At 55.6% G+C, this 18,734-nt stretch overlaps 1 protein-coding gene across 4 annotated transcripts in view; it reads left to right on the top strand.

The window, feature by feature from the left end:
• The window catches only part of TFAP4 (transcription factor AP-4), a 50,371-nt gene extending 37,579 nt beyond the window's left edge, over positions 1-12,792 (top strand). For 2 of the 4 annotated variants that reach the window (XM_070568611.1, XM_070568609.1), the window contains 6 exons: positions 8,471-8,636; positions 8,745-8,843; positions 9,260-9,430; positions 10,037-10,177; positions 10,778-10,933; positions 11,789-12,792. In XM_070568611.1, the coding sequence (XP_070424712.1) occupies positions 8,562-8,636; positions 8,745-8,843; positions 9,260-9,430; positions 10,037-10,177; positions 10,778-10,933; positions 11,789-11,983 (837 nt within the window). In that variant the 5' untranslated portion in view covers positions 8,471-8,561 and the 3' untranslated portion in view covers positions 11,984-12,792. Of the gene's footprint in view, positions 1-102; positions 1,464-2,036; positions 2,229-8,470; positions 8,637-8,744; positions 8,844-9,259; positions 9,431-10,036; positions 10,178-10,777; positions 10,934-11,788 lie in introns of those variants that run through there. The other 2 variants (XM_070568610.1, XM_070568612.1) reach the window with 2 other exon arrangements.
• The last annotated feature ends 5,942 nt before the right edge of the window (positions 12,793-18,734 follow it).

An 18,734-nucleotide genomic window follows, 5' to 3' on the forward strand; every position in this document is an offset into this window, starting at 1 on the left:
TTCCTGAGACAGGGGCCAACCCTCCAGGAGCCAGGGGAGGGGACGACGGAAGCTCGCCGCCACCGCGTCCCTTCCTCCCGCCCTCCCGCGCCCCAGGCAATCACCCCTAGTAGAGAGCGCACCCTGGCGGAGGAGCAAGTCCCGCACTGGCTTCGCCATGAATGAGCAGTTGCAGCCTTCCGCCTGCTCCGGCTACGCTGGGGCAGGCCTCCCGCCGTCGAGTCTCCCCGCGGACGGGGCAAGTGGTGGGGAGGATAGAAGGGAAGCCGGTAGCAGCCACCAGACCTCCTGGCCGCGCTGGCAGCCTGCCCCCGTGGCCGCTGCCGTCCTGGCCCGCCTCCACCGTTCCCTCCCCGCCGGGGCCCCCTCTTCCTAGGGCAGCTCCAGGATCCGAGGCGCCCGGCGCTCCCCTCTTTGCCCTCCCCTCCCCGGCTCTGGGATTCCCAGGCTCCGGAGCCCGGGCCGGGCGGCCAGCGGCGGGCAGCTGGGCAGGGAGGGAGAGAGGGAGGAGGCTGGCTGGCCTCCGAAGTCGGCCCCAAGTTACATGTGGGAAGCGGTGGCTGTGACGCAAGTTTCCAGGGGGCCCTGGGCTCGGAGGGAGCGCGCCAGAGCGGCTCCTCTCCGTGCAGTTGAAATAGTGAAAAAGAAAAAGCCCCGAGCAGCACCCCAGGCCGCCTTTGCCGCCACCGGCGCCACACGCCGGGCCCAGCTGCGCATCCCCCGCCCCCGCGGGCCGCCGAGCGCGCAGACCCTGCACCACCGGGCAGTCCCCGCTGGACCCCGGGCGCACGGGTTGGGCTCCCTCTCGGTGGCTGGCCTTTTTTTTTTTGCAACGCTTGCCAACCTGTCAGCTGATGGACCTCATCACCCATAGTGGCGCATGTAGCTCGGCCGCAGCTCGCTCCATTCACGCCGCGCCCCCCCAGCCGGCCCGCGGCCCCCAGCTCCCTGAGCCGCGGGGGAGGCCCGCAGACCTCGGCTGCCACCGGCCCCCAGGGGTCCGCGCCCCTCACGCCCCGGCCTCGCGCCGCCCTGGGGGCGCTGCAAATAGTCCTTTGTTTACATGCAATTCCTTACTCCGCGGAAGGAGGCCGGGGGAGTGCTGAGTTTTCACCAGCTGTTTCCCGCCTTGAAACAGACATCTGATCAGCTGCAAACACACACACACATACACACGCCCGGGGAGGCAGGCCGGAGAGACCTCCCTCCCGCCCCTCCCGCCCGCCTCCCTCCCCTCGCCGCCGCCGCCGCCAGCATCTGGGACCGGCCGATTCTGCACCTCCGTCCGGCGCTGCCCTTTGATTCGGATTTCCATCTTGCATTCTCCGGCGGACCGCGGGACCCGGCTCGTGCAGAGGAGGGGGGCCGATCGCTATGGAGTATTTTATGGTGCCCACTCAGAAGGTGCCCTCTTTGCAACATTTCAGGAAAACAGAGAAAGAAGTGATAGGAGGGCTCTGTAGGTGTGTACTCCTCCTCCCCCCCAACCCCTTCCCACGATTGCAGCCCCCGGCCAGCCAGCTCGGGCGGGCGCGTGTGTGCGCACGCATGGCCCGCGCCGCCGACCCCGCTCGCCTTTCTTAGCCTCCGGGGCGGCTGCAGCCCCGCTCGCCGGGCTCCCGCCGCCTGGGGACCCTCCTCCCTCGGACCGTGGGGGCCCCGAGTGGCCCCGGTCACTTTTGTCCGCTGCAGGCGGGCGAGTCGCGACGTTTGTAAATTGCAAACAGACCCACGTGGTTCTGCAGCAGTCCCGGCCATGCTTGGTGCTGGTGGCTTTCCCCCCCGCGCTTCCTCCTCCCCCCTCCCGCGGCGGCTTCCTTCCTCTCCCTCCTTCCTCGCTCTCTCTGGGCTCTCTCCTCCAAGGGAGCCTGGGGGGCCTGGGGCGCGCGTGGGGCCGGGGCGCGGGCGGTTACAATGCAGCCACGCCGCGGCTCCGGGTGCGGGGGGGGGCGGGGAGCCGGGTGGTGTGCGTGTTTGCAGGGAGCGGGGCTGCAGGGGGGTCGCGGGGCGTGCTCGCGTGGGGTGCGGGGGTGGGCGGGACCCGAGGGGCCGGCGCTGCCGGCCGGGGGCGCCGCGGACCTGGGCACGTTGGCGGCGGCTCTCTCGCTCGCTGCCCGCGCCTGGGCGCTGTTTACTAGCGAGGCCTGGACGTGACTCTGCAGCCCTCTTGGAGTAGGCGGACCTCGGCGCGTCGCCTCGCGGGAGCTGTAGTTCTGCGCGCCCCGCGGGTGCGGCATTGTGGGAGTTGTAGGCGCGCCTGGGCCACGCTTTCCCCGCACAAAGCTCGGTCCCCGCGAGCTGGATGGGCGAGGCAGGCCGGGTTGGGGGGCTTTTGGGGGAGGGGGCGCCAGAGGCAGCCCCTAGCTTCACGAGACCGCTGTCCGTCACACGTGGGTCTCCGCTGCAAACTTTCTCATTCCACGCCCCTCCCCCCAGCCATAAACGGAAAGCGTCCGGTGTTCCAGCCGGGTGGGTGGGTGGTCCAAGGTCCGCAGCCCTCCGCAGGAGCCGCTTTCTACGTGTGGCCCGGGTTGCTCCAGATACACTCTTTACCAAAGGGTGACGGGTTCGTGTGCCACCTGCACCCGAATCACCCTGGGCACTTGTTAAAATGCACATGCCCGCAACTCCGATCCCTAGGAGAAGGGCCTGGGCATCTGCATATTGAACACAGTCCGCGGATGGGGGTGCTGCGTGGGAGGGGTTCGTGAGGGGTTCTTCTGCGTGCCCAAGTTTGGAACCTGCGGCCCCTTTTCTGCCGCGCTGCTCTAGGAGCGAAATGGCTCCCCAGGGCTGGGGCCACGTGCTCCGCTGCCCCGGGCAGGCAGGGCGGCGATTGAGGGAGGAGGAGCCCTGGGCGGGGTGGCCCAGGCTGGTGGACACTAGGGGGTGCGGAAAGCAGGTTTGAGGAAGGTGGCTGCACACGTGGATACACACACCCCGCCCTAGAGCTCCCCACCTTAACTACTCTCCAGGTCAGGGTGGACGGGCCAGGGTAGTGAGCAGCCAGCCGGGCTCCCCTGAGTGCTGGCCCTTCCAGAAGGTCCACCTGGAGGCTTTAGCTGTAATAGGTTAAAAAAAAAAAAAAAGTGGAGCTCTTAATATGTTCTAGGGACTCATTTTGCTAGATTTTTTTTCACTGAATGGTCACGATCTTCCTCTGAGTTAACTGGCTGTATGATTCCTCTGTAGGATGAGGACACAGGCTTGGGAAGCGGACAGCTACAGCAAGTGGTGGGGCTGGCACTTGAACCCTGAGCCTCTGTTCTTACAGGAGCTGCTGGTTGCTCAGGGGAGGGCTGGGCAGTGAGGGGTGGGGTGAGCTGCTCCAGGTGCTAAAGAGAACATTCCAGGCCTGAGCCTGGGCAGGCTTGGCACCCTGGGGCCCTCTGGCCACCAGGCTTGGGCCTTGGCTCAGTCCTCTCTGGGCCCCCTAGGGCTCTGGCTTCACTCTGTCTCTGTCCCAAACCCCTCTTCGGAGGAGTCCAGCTGTTCCCCAGGGGCCAAACCCTCCAGGGTTGGGCATGAGGATGTGCTCAGCCTGCCTGGCTACGGGACAGTGGTCAGCCTGTGCACTGGGTATAGACTTGGGGCCTCTGGATTTGTTTTCTCAGAAGGGGGCTGCCGCCTGAGGTGGGAGACCTGTTGGGGATCAAGTGTTGTGGGTTGGGAGGGACCTTCTGGCTCGATGGACTTGCTTCTCAGGCTGGCTGACTTTGTTCCATCCCTTAGTGACTAGCAGGACTCCCTGCCTCTCTCCTCCATCTCCCAGACCTACCAGAGGGGGCCGTGCTGTACAGCGGGCACCCGTGCAAGCTCTGTGGTTTTGGACCTGTCGCCTAACTGCTCTCAGCCCTTGTCAGATGGAGCACCTGGGAAGTGTGGCTGTGTGTATTGGAAAGTGCCTGGCAGCTGTTAAAATGGCACTCAAAACTCTTAGAAGCATGGTGGTCTTAAAGAGTTTACCTACTGCCCGTGGTTGAGGGAAGGAGGCCAGCTCCCCTCAGAGGAGTTAGAGGACAATTAGGAGCCTTGGAGGGTGTGTCGAGTCCCTGATCCCGATTTACGAGGCACCTACTTTGTGCTGGGACCGAAGATACCACAATGAACCAGAACTGGCCTCTGTCCTAAGAGCTCGAAGTCTCGGTGCTCAAGGGTTTTGTCAGCCCTTTGAGAGAGATCCCTGGTTTCTCCTGGAGTTCTGGGTACACAGACTCTGGACAAACAAGACAGCCTGTTTTCCTCAGTCTCTCGCTCTGTTTCTCCTCCATCTCTTAAACTTCACCACCACCCTATGAAGCCAGGCAGTATACCCCCATTTTACAGATGGGGAAACTGAGGCTCCAAGAGATGAAGTGGCTAAGCTTAGGGTTCCACTGCTAATAAGCAGGGCTGGAGTTTGCACTTGAACCCAGTACGGGGCTCCCTCTGAGAGGCTGGAGAAGCCGTGGGGAGGGGGTGTTTCTGATGGGACTAGCCTGGATGTGGTGTGTTCTGGGACGGAGGGCAGGGGTGGCAGGCTGGTTGGAGTGTGAGGGGGCAAGGGCCCCAGGCTGCTTCAGTGCCTGCTGCGAGGGAAGGATGAGTGCCTTGGGCCTCTTGGTGAGGGTGATCTTCCTCCCTCTTGTCCTCCTTTTGGGGTATGGGAGAAATCCCGTGTGGGCTTTCCTACCTCTGACTGTGTGATGTTGTCTCACCGGTGGGTGAGTGACTTCAGGGCAGTGTGAGATGAGAGTTCTCCCTGGCCAATTTGAGGCTAACTTGGGCAAGGGATGTAGGGATGGGGGATACCCAGGGCCCTTGGGCTGGGCGGGAGGGACAGGTTCAGGTCAGGATCTAGACTGGAAGAGCGTGCTCCCTCCTCCTGAGCTTCTGGGTGGGATGCCAGCATTATTCCTAGGGGCTTGTCTGGGGGTACTCTGGTAGTAGACTGGCAGCTCTGGTCTTGGCACCTGAGGCTGAACAGGTACCCAAACTGTTCATTCGCCAATGGGTGCCCAGCCCCAGGAGACTGGCTGTCAGAGGGCAGTCAGGGAGGGAAAGATGCAAGAGACACTTGGTGTCAGTGGACCTGGCCGCCTTCCCTGCTCACCTGGAGCGTCAGAAGTTGATGTGGACGGGGTGGAGGACCTTACAATACTGTAAATCATGTTTACTTCTGCAAAACTCAGAAGGAAATGTAAGAAACTTTCAGACATTTGCAGAAAAGTCCATTTTATCAAGTACAGTATCAGCTGGAAATTCTAATTAGCTTTCCTATTTTATAGGAGCCTCTGGTTGGTCAGCAATCAGAACGCCTGGTTGGCCATGATTCCACCAGTGAGAATCCCTGGCTAGGCAACATTCCACCAATCAGAACCCCTGGTCAGTCCGCATTCTATTAAAGAAACTCAGCTGGTACTTCCAGGGCTATTTAAGTGACTTATAGTTGAGGGTCTTGGTGGCAGCCTGAGTCCTCATGAGGAATCATAGCTTTGGGGTGAAGTCTGTTTTCTGGGACTTAAGTCTGCATGAAGTTAACTAGCAGCTGGTTCCTGAACCAGGAGGCTGGGCTGATGGACATGGAGGTAAAGGGGACAGGATGGAACATTTGGAAAAGGCAGGAGGGGCAGGCCCCTGCTCTCCGCTTGGGCACCAGGACTCTCCCTTCTGGGGTCTCCTTCAGGCTGGGGTCTCCTTTGGTCTCCCCAGCTCATAGGCATCCTGGAGAGAAGTGAGGGGCTGAACGTCAGCTCTCCAGGGCTCAGGTTTCATGGACAGAAGAGCTGGCTGGTTGGGGGGTGTGCCCTGAGCTCTGGCTTTGGTGGGGGAGTTGCTTGGAGGCAGTGGGGGCTGGGAAGGGCAGGAGGTGCCTTGCAATTGCACCCTGCTCTGCCCGTCTGTCACGGTGTGACTTGGGCAAGTCACTTCCCTTCTGGGCTTCGTCCCACCGTTGGTCAGGAAGGGAAGCGTGTTGCCTCCTGAGGCCACACACAAAGGCTCTGGTAAGCGGTGGGTGGTGTGCATGAGCCATCAGTAGAGGGCACCAGCAGTAGGGGACAGCGGAGAGCTTGAGTTCTGGGGTCTGTAGGCGCCTTCTGTGCCCCCGTCTGGCTGCCTGACCTTGGGCATGTCACTTCCCCTCCCAGGACCCTGGAGTCCTCACTGTAACACAGCCACCATGCTGGGTTTCAGACAGGGAGGAATGTAAAAGCATTAGTAACACGATGGCAATGCATACATGTGCTTGGTCCTTCCTGTAGGGGTAACTGTCACCTGTCTGTTGGGACAATGCAGAGCCCACTCTGCTCTGTGGCCCAAGACCTCTTGGGGTAGGCGCAGGGCTCTAGGATCAGAGTTCAGGTCCCAGCCCCCTCACTTGCTGTAGCTGTTTCCTTGCCAAGCCTCTGTCCTCATCTCACAGGAATCAGGAGGCCACATAACCCAGACGAAGACTGTGACAATTCACTGAGAAAATCCCAGCACAGCGAGTCCTGAGCATGTTCTGACTTTTTTTTTTCACTTATTATTCTGTTGCTAGGCCCTCCAGGTGGGCCTTCTGGAAGGGCCAGCACTCAGGGTGGCCCAAGGGTGGAAGTGGTTCCTTTTTGACCCTTTACCACTGGTCAGCTCTGGCCTTTGGGTATCACAAGGAGGGACTCAGGGACTGGGTGAGTGGAGGTTTTTCCCTGAATCTCTCCTGAGGGGGACGGGGATGCTCCCAGACAGATCTCCATCACCTGGTGGCTTGGCGTCCTGTGCACATCCCTCCCCATCTCTTCTTTGATCCCCCCACTGCAGAGGTCTGGAGGGTGCTGCCAGGCCCGGGAGCCTGGGCTCCGTTCTGAGCCCTCCCCACAAAGGGCAGGCAAGCGGCCGCATATCAGGTCTCTGACCGCCATCGTCTCTTTTCTCAGTCCAGCTACCCGTCACCCCCACTATAGGGCAGAGAAACTAGAACTGAGGTCCTCTGGCCCAGAAGTGGGAAAGCCAGATGCCCCACTGTCTGACCCTAAAACCATGTCCTTCCCGCTCTAAGCCCTTAGTCTCATCTATAAAGTAGGAGTTGTGGGCACCCTTTCCTGCGCTGACATTCCAAGGTCCTGCAAGGGACCTGCACTCTGGGGGCAAGGGCCAGCAGCCCTTGGTGGGGGTGGGAGGTAGAGGAGAGGGCTTGTTTGTCGACCCCCAGCAGTGGCTGATGTGGAGCCTCCTCCCAGCCCACCCCCAGGTGACCACCCTCTCTGTCGGGAGAAGAGGCTGAGGCCCAGGAAGGAAAGGACAAGTTCAGGGTCCCGCAGGGAGCTGAGGTGGGAGAGATGGAGTGGGCCTATGATGGGGGGGAGGCAAGACTGTCTCCAGCTGTTGCAGATGTGTCCCCTCCTGGGTTTGCGAGCAAACTCCTTCCCACCTGGGGATGGGTATGGGGGCCTGGCTACCTCCTTAAGCCCAGGCTCCCCCATCAATGGGACAAGGCTGCCCAGAGTCCTTTCCCCATTCGCCACCCAGGTCACCCCGTGAGGGCCCCTCAGAAGGAAGCCAGGGCTGTGGCTTTGGGTGGGGCTGGTGGCCTCTTCTGGGAGCCCAGCATCTGGAAGCCATCAGGCCAGGGGCGGGGGCAGTTGCAGGAGAGGGCTGGGAAGGGGGGCATGCCTCCTCCCGGCCACACACAGGCCCACCCCTCGGGAGTAGTGGCGTTGGGCCTACAGGCCCCGCTGCTGTCTCTACCTCCCGCCAACGCCTCTTGGCCCTCGGCCTCGCCCCCTTCCGCTGGCTGCCTTCTCTCTCACCCCACTCGCTGCCGCTCTTCCAAGATGCAGTCACATAATATGCAATAACATTGCTCACTGCATGCTGGCAGCTTCACCTCCCTGGCACAGGGTGGGCCTGCCTCCTGGGGTGGGTGGGCTTGGAGGAGAACTGTCCCCAGGGGTAGTTGGCCTGGTGTCCCCTTCCAGGAGTGAATGGTACCTGTCTTGTCTTTGAAGTCTTAGCGCAGCGTGCCTGGGGACGGCTGGGGGCTTGCCTAGGAGTTTGTGGCTAGAGATGTGGCTGTGAGGATGGGAAGGGAGGAGGAACATCTTCCTCAGTTCTTACGCCTGTGACGCTGAAGGAGGGGTCCAGATACATAGCAGGGAGCTCAGAAGTGTCCCAGGAGCAGGTGTCTCCGATTAGCATCTGGGCCCATCTGCATCAGAATCACAGGAACTCTCGTTAGCCATGCCGGTTTCTGGGCCCCACCTAAATCTGCTGGCCTGACACTGGGGCCAGGGCCTGGAGTCTGCATGCTTATTCTGACACGTAGGCATCCCAGAGCAGGATCCTCCATTACCTCCTGATCTGTGGGCCTCAGACAGATTTGGTATCTTTTGCAGCAGGAGGGATGCAAGTTACACTCGGGGCCCTCTGGAGACGAACTGTAAAGACGGGCCCATCTGGGGCAGGGCACGGTGGGGGCCTAGCCTGAGCATGTCTCTGTCTTCCCTGGCAGCCTTGCCAACATTCCACTGACGCCTGAGACTCAGAGGGACCAGGAGCGGCGGATTCGGCGGGAGATCGCCAACAGCAACGAACGGAGACGCATGCAGAGCATCAACGCGGGCTTCCAGTCCCTGAAGACCCTCATCCCCCACACAGACGGAGAGAAGCTCAGCAAGGTGGGTGAGGGCTTCCTGGGGGAGGTGGTGGGCTCAAGTGAGGAGAAGGAAGTGAGCTTCGGCAAACACTGCCAGCCAGGGCCCCTGACTTGTCCCTCCTGCCCTCAGGCAGCCATCCTCCAGCAGACAGCTGAGTACATCTTCTCCCTGGAGCAGGAGAAGACCAGGCTCCTGCAGCAGAACACACAGCTCAAGCGCTTTATCCAGGTAGCATGCTGTGGAGGCCTCAGCACCCTGCCCCGCTCCTGGCACCCTCTCCCCGGCATGGGCGTGCCCTGGGTCCAACCACTGGCCTGGGACTCTGATGTGGCTGCAGGTCCCATCTTCCCCACTGACCTGCCTACTTCAGGCACTTGCCTTCCTGCCTGGGCCTCAGTTTACCCATCGGTCACGTGCAGTGAAGTGGGCTCTGGGAGGAACCACATGACTTTTGGAAAGCGAGTCCATTCTGCCTCCCTTTCTGGCCTTTGGCCGTTTGTTGGATTTGCAGATTGGGGCTCCCCGGTGCTGGTGCACCTGGGTTTGACAGCTTTGGGGGCTGCGATGGGGCCCCCTGACTTCCCCGTTATTGGTGGTGGAATAGGGGTGTCAAGGCACACTCACCGACCCCTTGGGGTCCCCAGGAACTGAGTGGCTCGTCCCCCAAGCGGCGGCGGGCAGAAGACAAGGATGAGGGCATTGGCTCACCAGACATCTGGGAGGATGAGAAGGCGGAAGACTTGCGACGGGAGATGATTGAGCTGCGGCAGCAGCTGGACAAGGAGCGCTCGGTGCGCATGATGCTGGAGGAGCAGGTGAGGTGGGCGGGATGGGGCAGGGGCGTTCCTGTCCATCTCTCTTCCTTTCCTCCTGTCCCTGCTTCTTTTGAGCAGTTATTTACAGGAGCACCTGAAAACTTTGTGCCAGGCCTAGGAGTGGGGGGGTCCACCTGGGGCTGTGTGCATAGGGGTAGGGGAGATTAGTCAAAGGATCTCACATTGTAAAAATGCAGCTGTGATCAAGGCCCTGCGCCAGCGGTGGGCATCAGGAGGGGGATTTGGCCTGGGTCCAGAGTGGCCGCCCCATGGCTTCTCTGTGGAAGTGACTTGAGCCGAGTTTGGGAGGCCAAGTCTCACAGTTAACCAGGCAGAGGGAACACCAAGGGCAAAGAAAGGCCTGGAGGCAGTAGTGAGCACAGCCCGAGGGAGGCCAGGGCGGGAGAGATGAGTCATGGCGGGCCTGGCGGCTATGGTCGGACTTTGGGCTCTACCCCAGGTCTCTACCCCGAGGGTGCCGGCGCATGCTAGGGTTTGCAGCAGGAGTGAATGGCCTGCTTTGTGAAGGATAGAGCGTGGGGAGGGAGGGGGAGGAGCTAGGGTGTGGTCTGGGCCCTGCCCCTGAGCCTGCTGCTCCGCCCCCAGGTGCGCTCGCTGGAGGCCCACATGTACCCGGAAAAGCTCAAGGTGATCGCACAGCAGGTGCAGCTGCAGCAGCAGCAGGAGCAGGTGCGGCTGCTGCACCAGGAGAAGCTGGAGCGGGAACAGCAGCACCTGCGGACCCAGGTGAGCAGGTGGTACCCGGGAGGGACTCTCAGAGTCAGCCTCGGTGCCTCCGGGCGTCCAGCAGGGCAGGCCCAGGGTCTAACTCTTATTAAGGCAGACATTCGTGGTTCCCAGGTGTCTTGCATACTTTATTACAATGAATCCTTATAGCAGCCTTCTCAGGCCTGAGCTGTGATGACTCGTTTACTGATGAGGAAATTGAGGCACAGAAAGGTTAAATAACTTGCCCAAGATCCTCAGCGATTTGAACCCTGGCTGTCTAAATTCAGAGTCTAAACTGCTGACCACCACTGTATTTATTAGATGCTGAAGTGCTTGCTTGGCACTGGGGAGTGAAGGGGCTGCGGGATCTCGGATGGCTGGAAGCCCCTCACTAGGCCCCCTTTTCTTTGTTTCTTAAAATAAGATAGCTCGGGGTGGTGGCGGGGGGGGGGGGTCACAAATTGGCCAGCTCCCTATGAGGGAAGGAGGTCAGTGGGCTGGGGTGGTTGGCAGAGGGAGATGGTTTGGGAAGGCTGGCCCATCCTCTCCGTGATGGACGGAAGGGAAGGAGCAGCTCCCAGAACCTCTGGAGGAAGACTGAGGGCCTCTGCCTCGCAGCTCCTGCCCACTCCGGCCCCCACCCACCACCCCACGGTGATCGTGCCGGCGCCGCCACCCCCTCCCTCCCACCACATCAACGTCGTCACCATGGGCCCCTCCTCGGTCATCAACTCTGTCTCCACGTCCCGGCAAAACCTGGACACCATCGTGCAGGTACCTGGCTCGGGGAGGGGGCAGCAGGGTCATCCTCTGGGAACAGCTCCTTTGGAGGAGATTAGAAAGTGGGGGGCTGCAGGGAACTGAGATGGGGTTCGAGCGTCGCGGGGGCAAGGTCTGGAAGCCGGATGGGTCTCCTTCCCTGCATCTGTATCTCGGGTGGAAGGTGGCTCTGTGGAGAAGGGGAGGGGCAGAGGGAAGACCCCGTTCCTTTCCTCCACATGGGGTTCACTGAGGAGGTCCTTTGCTCTCAGAGCCCACTGCTTTCAGAGTCCCTGCATCCAGCTCTTGGGTTGGCCCACAACTTGCTCTTGCCTCCATCTCCTAGGACCTGGGATGGGGGTAGAGGTGGCCGTGGCTGGGAGGGTGACAGTTAAGCCTCATACAGAGGAAGAAGAAAGATGATCCACTGTATGGGTCAAGCCCAAAGTCACTGCTGTGCCCAGCCTTGTGAGGGACCCTTTGGGAGACCCAGGGACGTCACAAATAAAGAAATAAACAACTAAACCAAAAAAGCCCAAACAGAAAAAAAGCTCGTCAACCCCTGGAACTTTCCTTGCACATAAAACCAGCAAAGTGAATAATAAAGTTAAAAACAAAGACGTTCCACGAGGGAACAGGCGGACTTTGAAAGACACCTGTGACTTCCACGCAGCCCTGCCCTGTCACCTCTGGAGGGGTTTGCAGCTCAGCAGAGGGGTTCCTAAACTTTGCTTCCCCTGGCTGCCCCCAGCGGTTGGGAGCTTTGCCAGGCTTACTTCTGGACCTTTCTGGGGGGGTTGTGTAGGGGTGGGGGATGGCCAGTGGGTTCCCGCGTGCCCCCGGCCATCCTCATTGCAGCCTGACCTGCAGGCGATCCAGCACATCGAGGGCACCCAGGAAAGGCAGGAGCAGGAGGAGGAGCAGCGGCGAGCGGTCATCGTGAAGCCGGTGCGCAGCTGCCCCGAGGCGCACGCCTCGGACACCGCCTCTGACTCGGAGGCATCGGACAGCGACGCCATGGACCAGAGCCGGGAGGAGCCGGCGGGGAGCGGGGGGCTTCCCTGACCACCCCCAGCCCTCCTCTCCCTTCTGGGGGCTGGAGGGGGCCAGGGCAGCAACAGGGAGAAACGCGGGCGCACGAGTGAGGAATTTTTACAAAATTACGACGTCATTTGGGTCTCTTTTATGACCTCTTTTTCAATACTGTAAATCGACCTTTGAGCGAAGCCACCCAACCCGAAGTCCCCGGGGTGGGGTGGCAGAGGCGCGTGGGAGCCACCGGGACACCTGGGGCTGGGCCTCGGCCGGGGCGTGGGGAGCTGACACTGGGGTGCCTGGCCTCTCTCGGACAAAAAGCATTTTTTCATTTAAACGTGTTTTTAAGAACAGGGAAAATCAAGAAAACCCCAAGTATTTTTGCCCTCCCCGGAGCCAGCCCTACGACCGTCAGTTTTTAACTCTCCTCCCCCTCCTCTTTTTGGGTTTCTTCTTTCTCCTTTAAGCACTTACCTGGGTGGGGGTCTGGTTGGGTTGGGGGTCCGAGGGTCTACGTTGCTTCTCGGTTGGGATTTGCTGCTGCCCTTCCCCCCTCCCCACCCGTCTCAGCACTAGGATTCGCCACTCTCCACCACCACCCAGCCCCCACCTCTCCCTCTGGGTGTCCCATCTTCAACCCCCAAAATGTCTTCGTCTCTCTCTCTTTGTTTTGTTTGTTGTTGGTTTTTTTTTTTGGATTTGTTTTTTGTTTTACAATTTTGAGGTCTTTGTGTTCAAGGAGAAGCTATTATATTTTGTTAAGAAAGCGAGGCGAAAAAAACCAAGAGGCCACGGTGCCTTTATAAAGAAACAAAATAAAGTTTGTACTTTGTTTTTTAGATTCCGTGTCTCCTGGGTGTGAGTTGTCCTGAGGGGATGGGGAAAGCTTCCTGGGGTAGAGGAGGGGGTGCTGTTTGGGCCCACTCGCTGGGACTGGATGCGGGCAAGCACTGTTCCCCCAATTTTTGTGTGATGTTGTGATGAAAAATCGGGGTTCTCAGATTTCTTGGGATCACTCTGGGTATTCTGCAAAGATGGGAGATGGTGTTGGGGGTGGGACAAGCAGCTCTCAACTCCTCCTTGGCGGGAGGCGAGGAGAGAACAAACAACCAAGCCCCAGGTTCCTATAACATAGGATGGTCAGGATCCCTAGGTTTTGCCATGACCGGAGACCGATGTACAACGAGTCCCTCTCCGCCTGCTTTTCCTCATACTCACACTGTGACAGGTATGGGAGGCCAGAGGCCAGAGTGGAAGAAGAGCCGATTCATGTCACACCCCACCATGAATGCCTCCAGACATGAACTTGAATGGAAAGGCAGGCAGGAGCTTGCATTTTTTGTTTTTTTAGGACTTTTTATATTATTTTTAAAGGTGAAATTCACAGAACAAAATTAACCATTTTAAAGGGAATAATTCAGTGGCATTTAGTACATTCACAATGTTGTGCAATCATCATTTCTATCTAGTTCCAAAACATTTCCATCACTCCAAAACGAACCCCTTACTGTTAATCAATCTGTCTTCATTACTCCCTCCTCCCAGCCCCCAGCAACTACCAATCTGCTTTCCGTTTTTAGTATTTTAAAAAATTACGGTGTAATTTACATTTAGTAAAATTCACACTTAGTTTTTGGTTGTGTGAATTTTGACAAATGCATACAGTTGTATAACCACCACCACAGTCAAGACATCCATTAATTCCCTCTTGTCCCAAGTTCCCCATGTCCCTTTATGATCCACCTGGCAACCACCAATCTATTCTCTATTCCTATAGTCTTGCCTTTTCCAAAATGTCATATAAATGGAATCATAACAATATTTAGCCCTTTGAGTCTGGCTTCTTTAATTTAGCATTATAACTAATTTTCTCTCCTTTTGAGTGTATCTAGTTAAATTTCTGCGCCTCTGAGGCGTGGGGCTTAGAATCCCGGGGGGGGGTGGTGGGTTGAGGGGTACGCCCCTTCCCAAGTACCCCAAAGCGACCCCTTTGGGTCAGGTGCGAGGCGTGCCCGACGGGTTCCATGCAGCTCCTAAGAGGATCAACAGAGGGCGCGCTGGGCTCAGGACGCCCAGCCCCTGAAAGGGCGCAGGCTCCGCCTCCTTCCGGTGCCCGCGGGACTGCTCAGTTCCTATAGGCCAGCGGTGGGGCCTGGGGGCGGGGCCAGGGAAATCCCCCCCCTCCCCAGCCTTGCGGGGGCGCGTTACTAGACCGTAGGTCGTCTCGCCAGCAGACGGCGGAAGTCAGGGGCGCGGCCGCGGCCCTACCCCTTCCCGGACTCGCCCCGCCCCCCCTCGGCGCGCATGCTCCTTGGCGCCTCAGGCCGTCTCTCGCGCGCGCTCCCGCAAGCACGCCCGTCCGGCCCCGCCCCGGCCCGGTCCCGGCTCCGCGCCAGGCGCCCGCGCGTTCTCACTCACGCGCACGCAAACGCCGCAGACGTCCGGCTCCCGCGTGCCCTCCGCGCGGAGGCGCTCGCCGACTTGCTCCTGTGGCGGGTCGCTGAGGCCGCACACTGCGGGGCCCGGGCGTGGGGCTCGCGCGGTCACGGGAGAGGCCGGCGCGACGCGCACGTGACGTGGGACGGTCCAGAGGCCGCAGTAAAAGGGGAGCAGGTGACATTAGTTTTAGCACATTTGCCTTTAACCCGCGGTGTCCGCAGCATTGTCCTTTCAGCACAGGTGATGAATGTGCTGAAGTACGCATGACATACGTCGTTCTCGCCTTCCCGCGAGTCTGGGAAGCCGCTGGGCATCCTGCCCTGGTCACGCCTCCGCCAGGCCAAAGGGACCACGCTGGGTGGTCAGAAAGGGCAGTGACCTGCGGGCAGTGCAGACCCTGGCCTGGGAGGAGGAAGAAGTGGAGAAGCTGTGGAACCGGGGACGCGGAGGACTTCCAAGTCATGCGAAGGAGCTTGGACTTTATTTTTTATGAAGGGGATGAAAGTAGGAGACACATGATTAACTCAGCTTCAACAAAACTTGTTTTATTTTATTTTTCAATTTTATCTGGGTTTTTTCTTTTCTTTCTTTTTTTTTTGAGGAAGATTAGCTCTGAGCTAACATCTGCTGCCAAGCCTCCTCTTTTTGCTGAGGAAGGCTGGCCCTGAGCTAACATCTGTGCCCATCTTCCTCTACTTTCTATGTGGGACGCCTACCACAGCATGGCATGCCAAGTGGTGCCATGTCCGCAACCGGGATCCGAACCAGCGAACACCAGGCCGCTGAATCGGAATGTGCGCACTTAACCACTGCGCCACCGCGTTGGCCCCTCTTTTATTTTTTTATTGCAGTAACATGGGTTTATAACATTATATAAATTTTGGGTGTACATCATTATACTTCGATTTTTGTGTAGATTACATCATGTTCACTACCCGGAGACTAGTTACAATCTATCACCGTACCCATGTACCTAATCGCCCCTTTTACCCTCCTTCCTCCCCTCTGGTAACCACCAATCCAATCTCTGTCTCTATGTGTGTGTGTTTTTTTTTGCTGAGGAAGATTGTCCCTGAGCTAACATCTGTGCCCATCCTCCTCTATTTTGTGTGTGGGGGACTCTGCCCCAGCAGGGCTTGATGAGTAGTGTGTAGGTTGGCACCCAGATCTGAACCTGTGAACCCAGGCTGCTGAAGTAGAGCATGCGAACTTAATCACTATGCCACCAGGCCTGACCCTGTTTGTTGTTTTTGTCTTCTATTTATGAGTGAGATCATAAGGTATTTGACTTTCTCCCTCTGACTTATTTCACTTAACATAATACCCCCAAGGTCCATCCATATTGTCAAAAATGGCCGGATTTCATCATTTTCTATGGCCAAATAGTATTCCATTGTGTGTATATACCACATCTGCTTTATCCAATCATCCCTTGATGGGCACCTAGGTCGCTTCCAAGTCTTGGCTATTGTGAATAATGCTGCAGTGAACATAGGGGTGCATATATCTTTGCACATTCGTGTTGTCATGTTCTTTGGATAAATACCCAGCAGTGGAATAGCTGGATCATGTGGTCGTTCTATTCTTAATTTTGGGGGGAATCTCCATACTGTTTTCCATAGTGGCTGCACCAGTTTGCACTCTCACCAGGAGTGTATGAGGGTTCCCTTTCCTCCACATCCTCTCCAACACTTATTATTTCCTGTCTTGTTAATTATAGCCATTCTGACAGGTGTGAGGTGATATCTCATTGCAGTTTTGATTTGCATTTGCCTGATAATTAGTGATGTTGAACATCTTTTCATATGCCTGTTGGCCATCTGTATATCTTCTTTGGAGAAATGTCTGTTCAGATCCTTTTCCCATTTTTTTTTTATTGGATTGTTAGTTGTTTTGTTGTTGAGATGTATGAGTTCTTTATATATTTTCGATGTTAACCCCTTATCAGATATATGGTTTGCAAATATCTTCTTCCCATTGTTAGGTTGTGTTTTTAGGTAGTTTGTTGGTGGTTTCCTTTGCTGTGCAGAAGGTTTTTAGTTTGATGTAGTCTCATTTGTTCATTTTTTCTATAGTGTCCCTTGCCCCGTCAGACATGGTACTTGAAAATATGCTGCGAAGACTGATGTCACACAATGTATTGCCTATGTTTTCTTCTAGAAGCTTCATGGTTTCAGGTCTTAGATTCAAGTCTTTAATCCATTTTGAGTTAATTTTTGTGCATGGTGTAAGGTAATGGTCTACTTTCTTTCTTTTTTTTTTTTTGAGGAAGATTAGCCCTGAGCTAACTACTCCCAATCCTCCTCTTTTTTCTGAGGAAGACTAGCCCTGAGCTAACATCCGTGCCCATCTTCCTCTGCTTTCTATGTGGGACACCTACCAGAGCATGGCGTGCTACGCGGTGCCATGTCTGCACCTGGGATCCGAACCAGCGAACCCTGGGCTGCCAAGAAGTGGAATGTGCGAATTTAACCGCTGTGCCACCGGGCCGGCCCTACTTTCATTCTTTTGCATGTGGCTGTCTGGTTTTCCCAACACCATTTATTGAAGATTGATTGATTTTTTTCCTTTCTCCATTGTATTTTCTTGGCTCCCTTGTTGAAAATTAGCTGTCCGTAGATGTGTGGGTTTATTTCTGGGCTCTTGATTCTGTTCCATTGATCTGTGTGTCTGTTTTTGTGCCAGTACCATGCTGTTTTGGTTACTATAGCTTTGTAGTGTGTTTTGAAATCAGGGAGTGTGATACCTCCAGCTTTGTTCTTTTTTCTCAGGATCCTTTTGGCTATTCAGGTGGGGTCTTTTGTTGTTCCATATAAATTTTAGGATTCTTTGTTCTATTTCTGTGAAAAATGGCATTGGACCTTTGATAGGGATTGCATTGAATCTGTAGATTGCTTTGGGAAGTACTGACGTTTTAACTATGGTAATCATTCCAATACAAGATCACAGGATATCTTTCCATTTCTTTGTGTCTTCAGTTTCTTTCAACAATATTTTGCAGTTTTCGGTGTACAGGTCTTTCACCTCTTTGGTTAATTTTATTCCTAGGTATTTTATTTTTTTTGTTACAATTGTAAATGGGGTGGTATTTTTTTTTTTAAAGATTTTATTTTTCCTTTTTCTCCCCAAAGCCCCCTGGTACATAGTTGTGCATTTTTAGTTGTGGCTCCTTCCAGCTGTGGCATTTGGGGTGCTGCCCCAGCATGGCCTGACGAGCGGTGTCATGTCCACACCCAGGATCCACACCGATGAAAACCTGGCCCGCTGAAGCGGAACATGTGAACCCAACCACCTGGCCATGGGGCTGGCCCTGGGATTGTATTCTTAATTTCTCTTTCTTCTTCTTCGTTGTTAGTGTATAGAAACACAAGTGATTTTTGTATGTTTGTTTTGTATCCTGCAACTTTACCATATTCCTTTATTATTTCTAAAATTTTTTTGGTGGATTCTTTAGGGCTTTCTCTATATAAAATCATGTCATTTGCAAATAGTGACAGTTTCACCTCTTCCTTTCTGGTTTGGATTTTTAAATTTCTTTTTCTTGCCTGATTGCTCTGGCTAGGACTTCCGATACTATGTTAAATAATAGTGGTGACAGTGGGCATCCTTGTCTGGTTCCTGTTCTTAAAGGGATAACTTTCAGTTTTTCTCCATTGAGAATGATGTTAGCTGTGGGTTTGTTATATATGACCTTTATTATGTTGAGGTACTTTCCTTCTATACCCATTTTATTCAGAGTTTTTATCATAAATGGATGCTGTGTCTTGTCAAATGCTTTCTCTGCATCTACTGAGATGATATGTGATTTTTATTCTTTTTTTGTTATGTGATCATATGTGATTTTGTTAATGTGATCATGCTGATTGATATGTGGATGTTGAAGCAACCCTGCATCCCTGGGATAAATCCCACTTGATCATGATGTATGATCTTTTTAATACTGTAATATTTGACTTGCTAGTATTTTGTTGAGGATTTTTGTGTTGATGTTCATCAGTGATATCAGCCTATAATTTTCTTTTTTTGTGTTGTCCTTGTCTGGTTTTGGTATCAGGGTAATGTTGACCTAGTAGAATGAGTTCGAAAGCTTCCCCTCCTCTTCAACTTTTTGGAAGAGTTTGAGAAAGATAGGTATTAAGCCTTCTTTAAATGTTTGATAGAATTCACCAGGGAAGCCATCTGGTCCTGGACTTTTATTTTTTGGGAGGTTTTTGATTACTGTATCTGTCTCCTTACTGGTTGGTCTATCCAAATTCTCTCTTCTTGATTCAGTTTTGGAAGGTTGTATGATTCTAAGAATTTATCTATTTCTTCTAGATTATCCAATCTGTTGGTGTATAGC

Source organism: Equus przewalskii, chromosome 12, assembly GCF_037783145.1.
Source record: "Equus przewalskii isolate Varuska chromosome 12, EquPr2, whole genome shotgun sequence".
Lineage (NCBI taxonomy): Eukaryota > Metazoa > Chordata > Mammalia > Perissodactyla > Equidae > Equus > Equus przewalskii.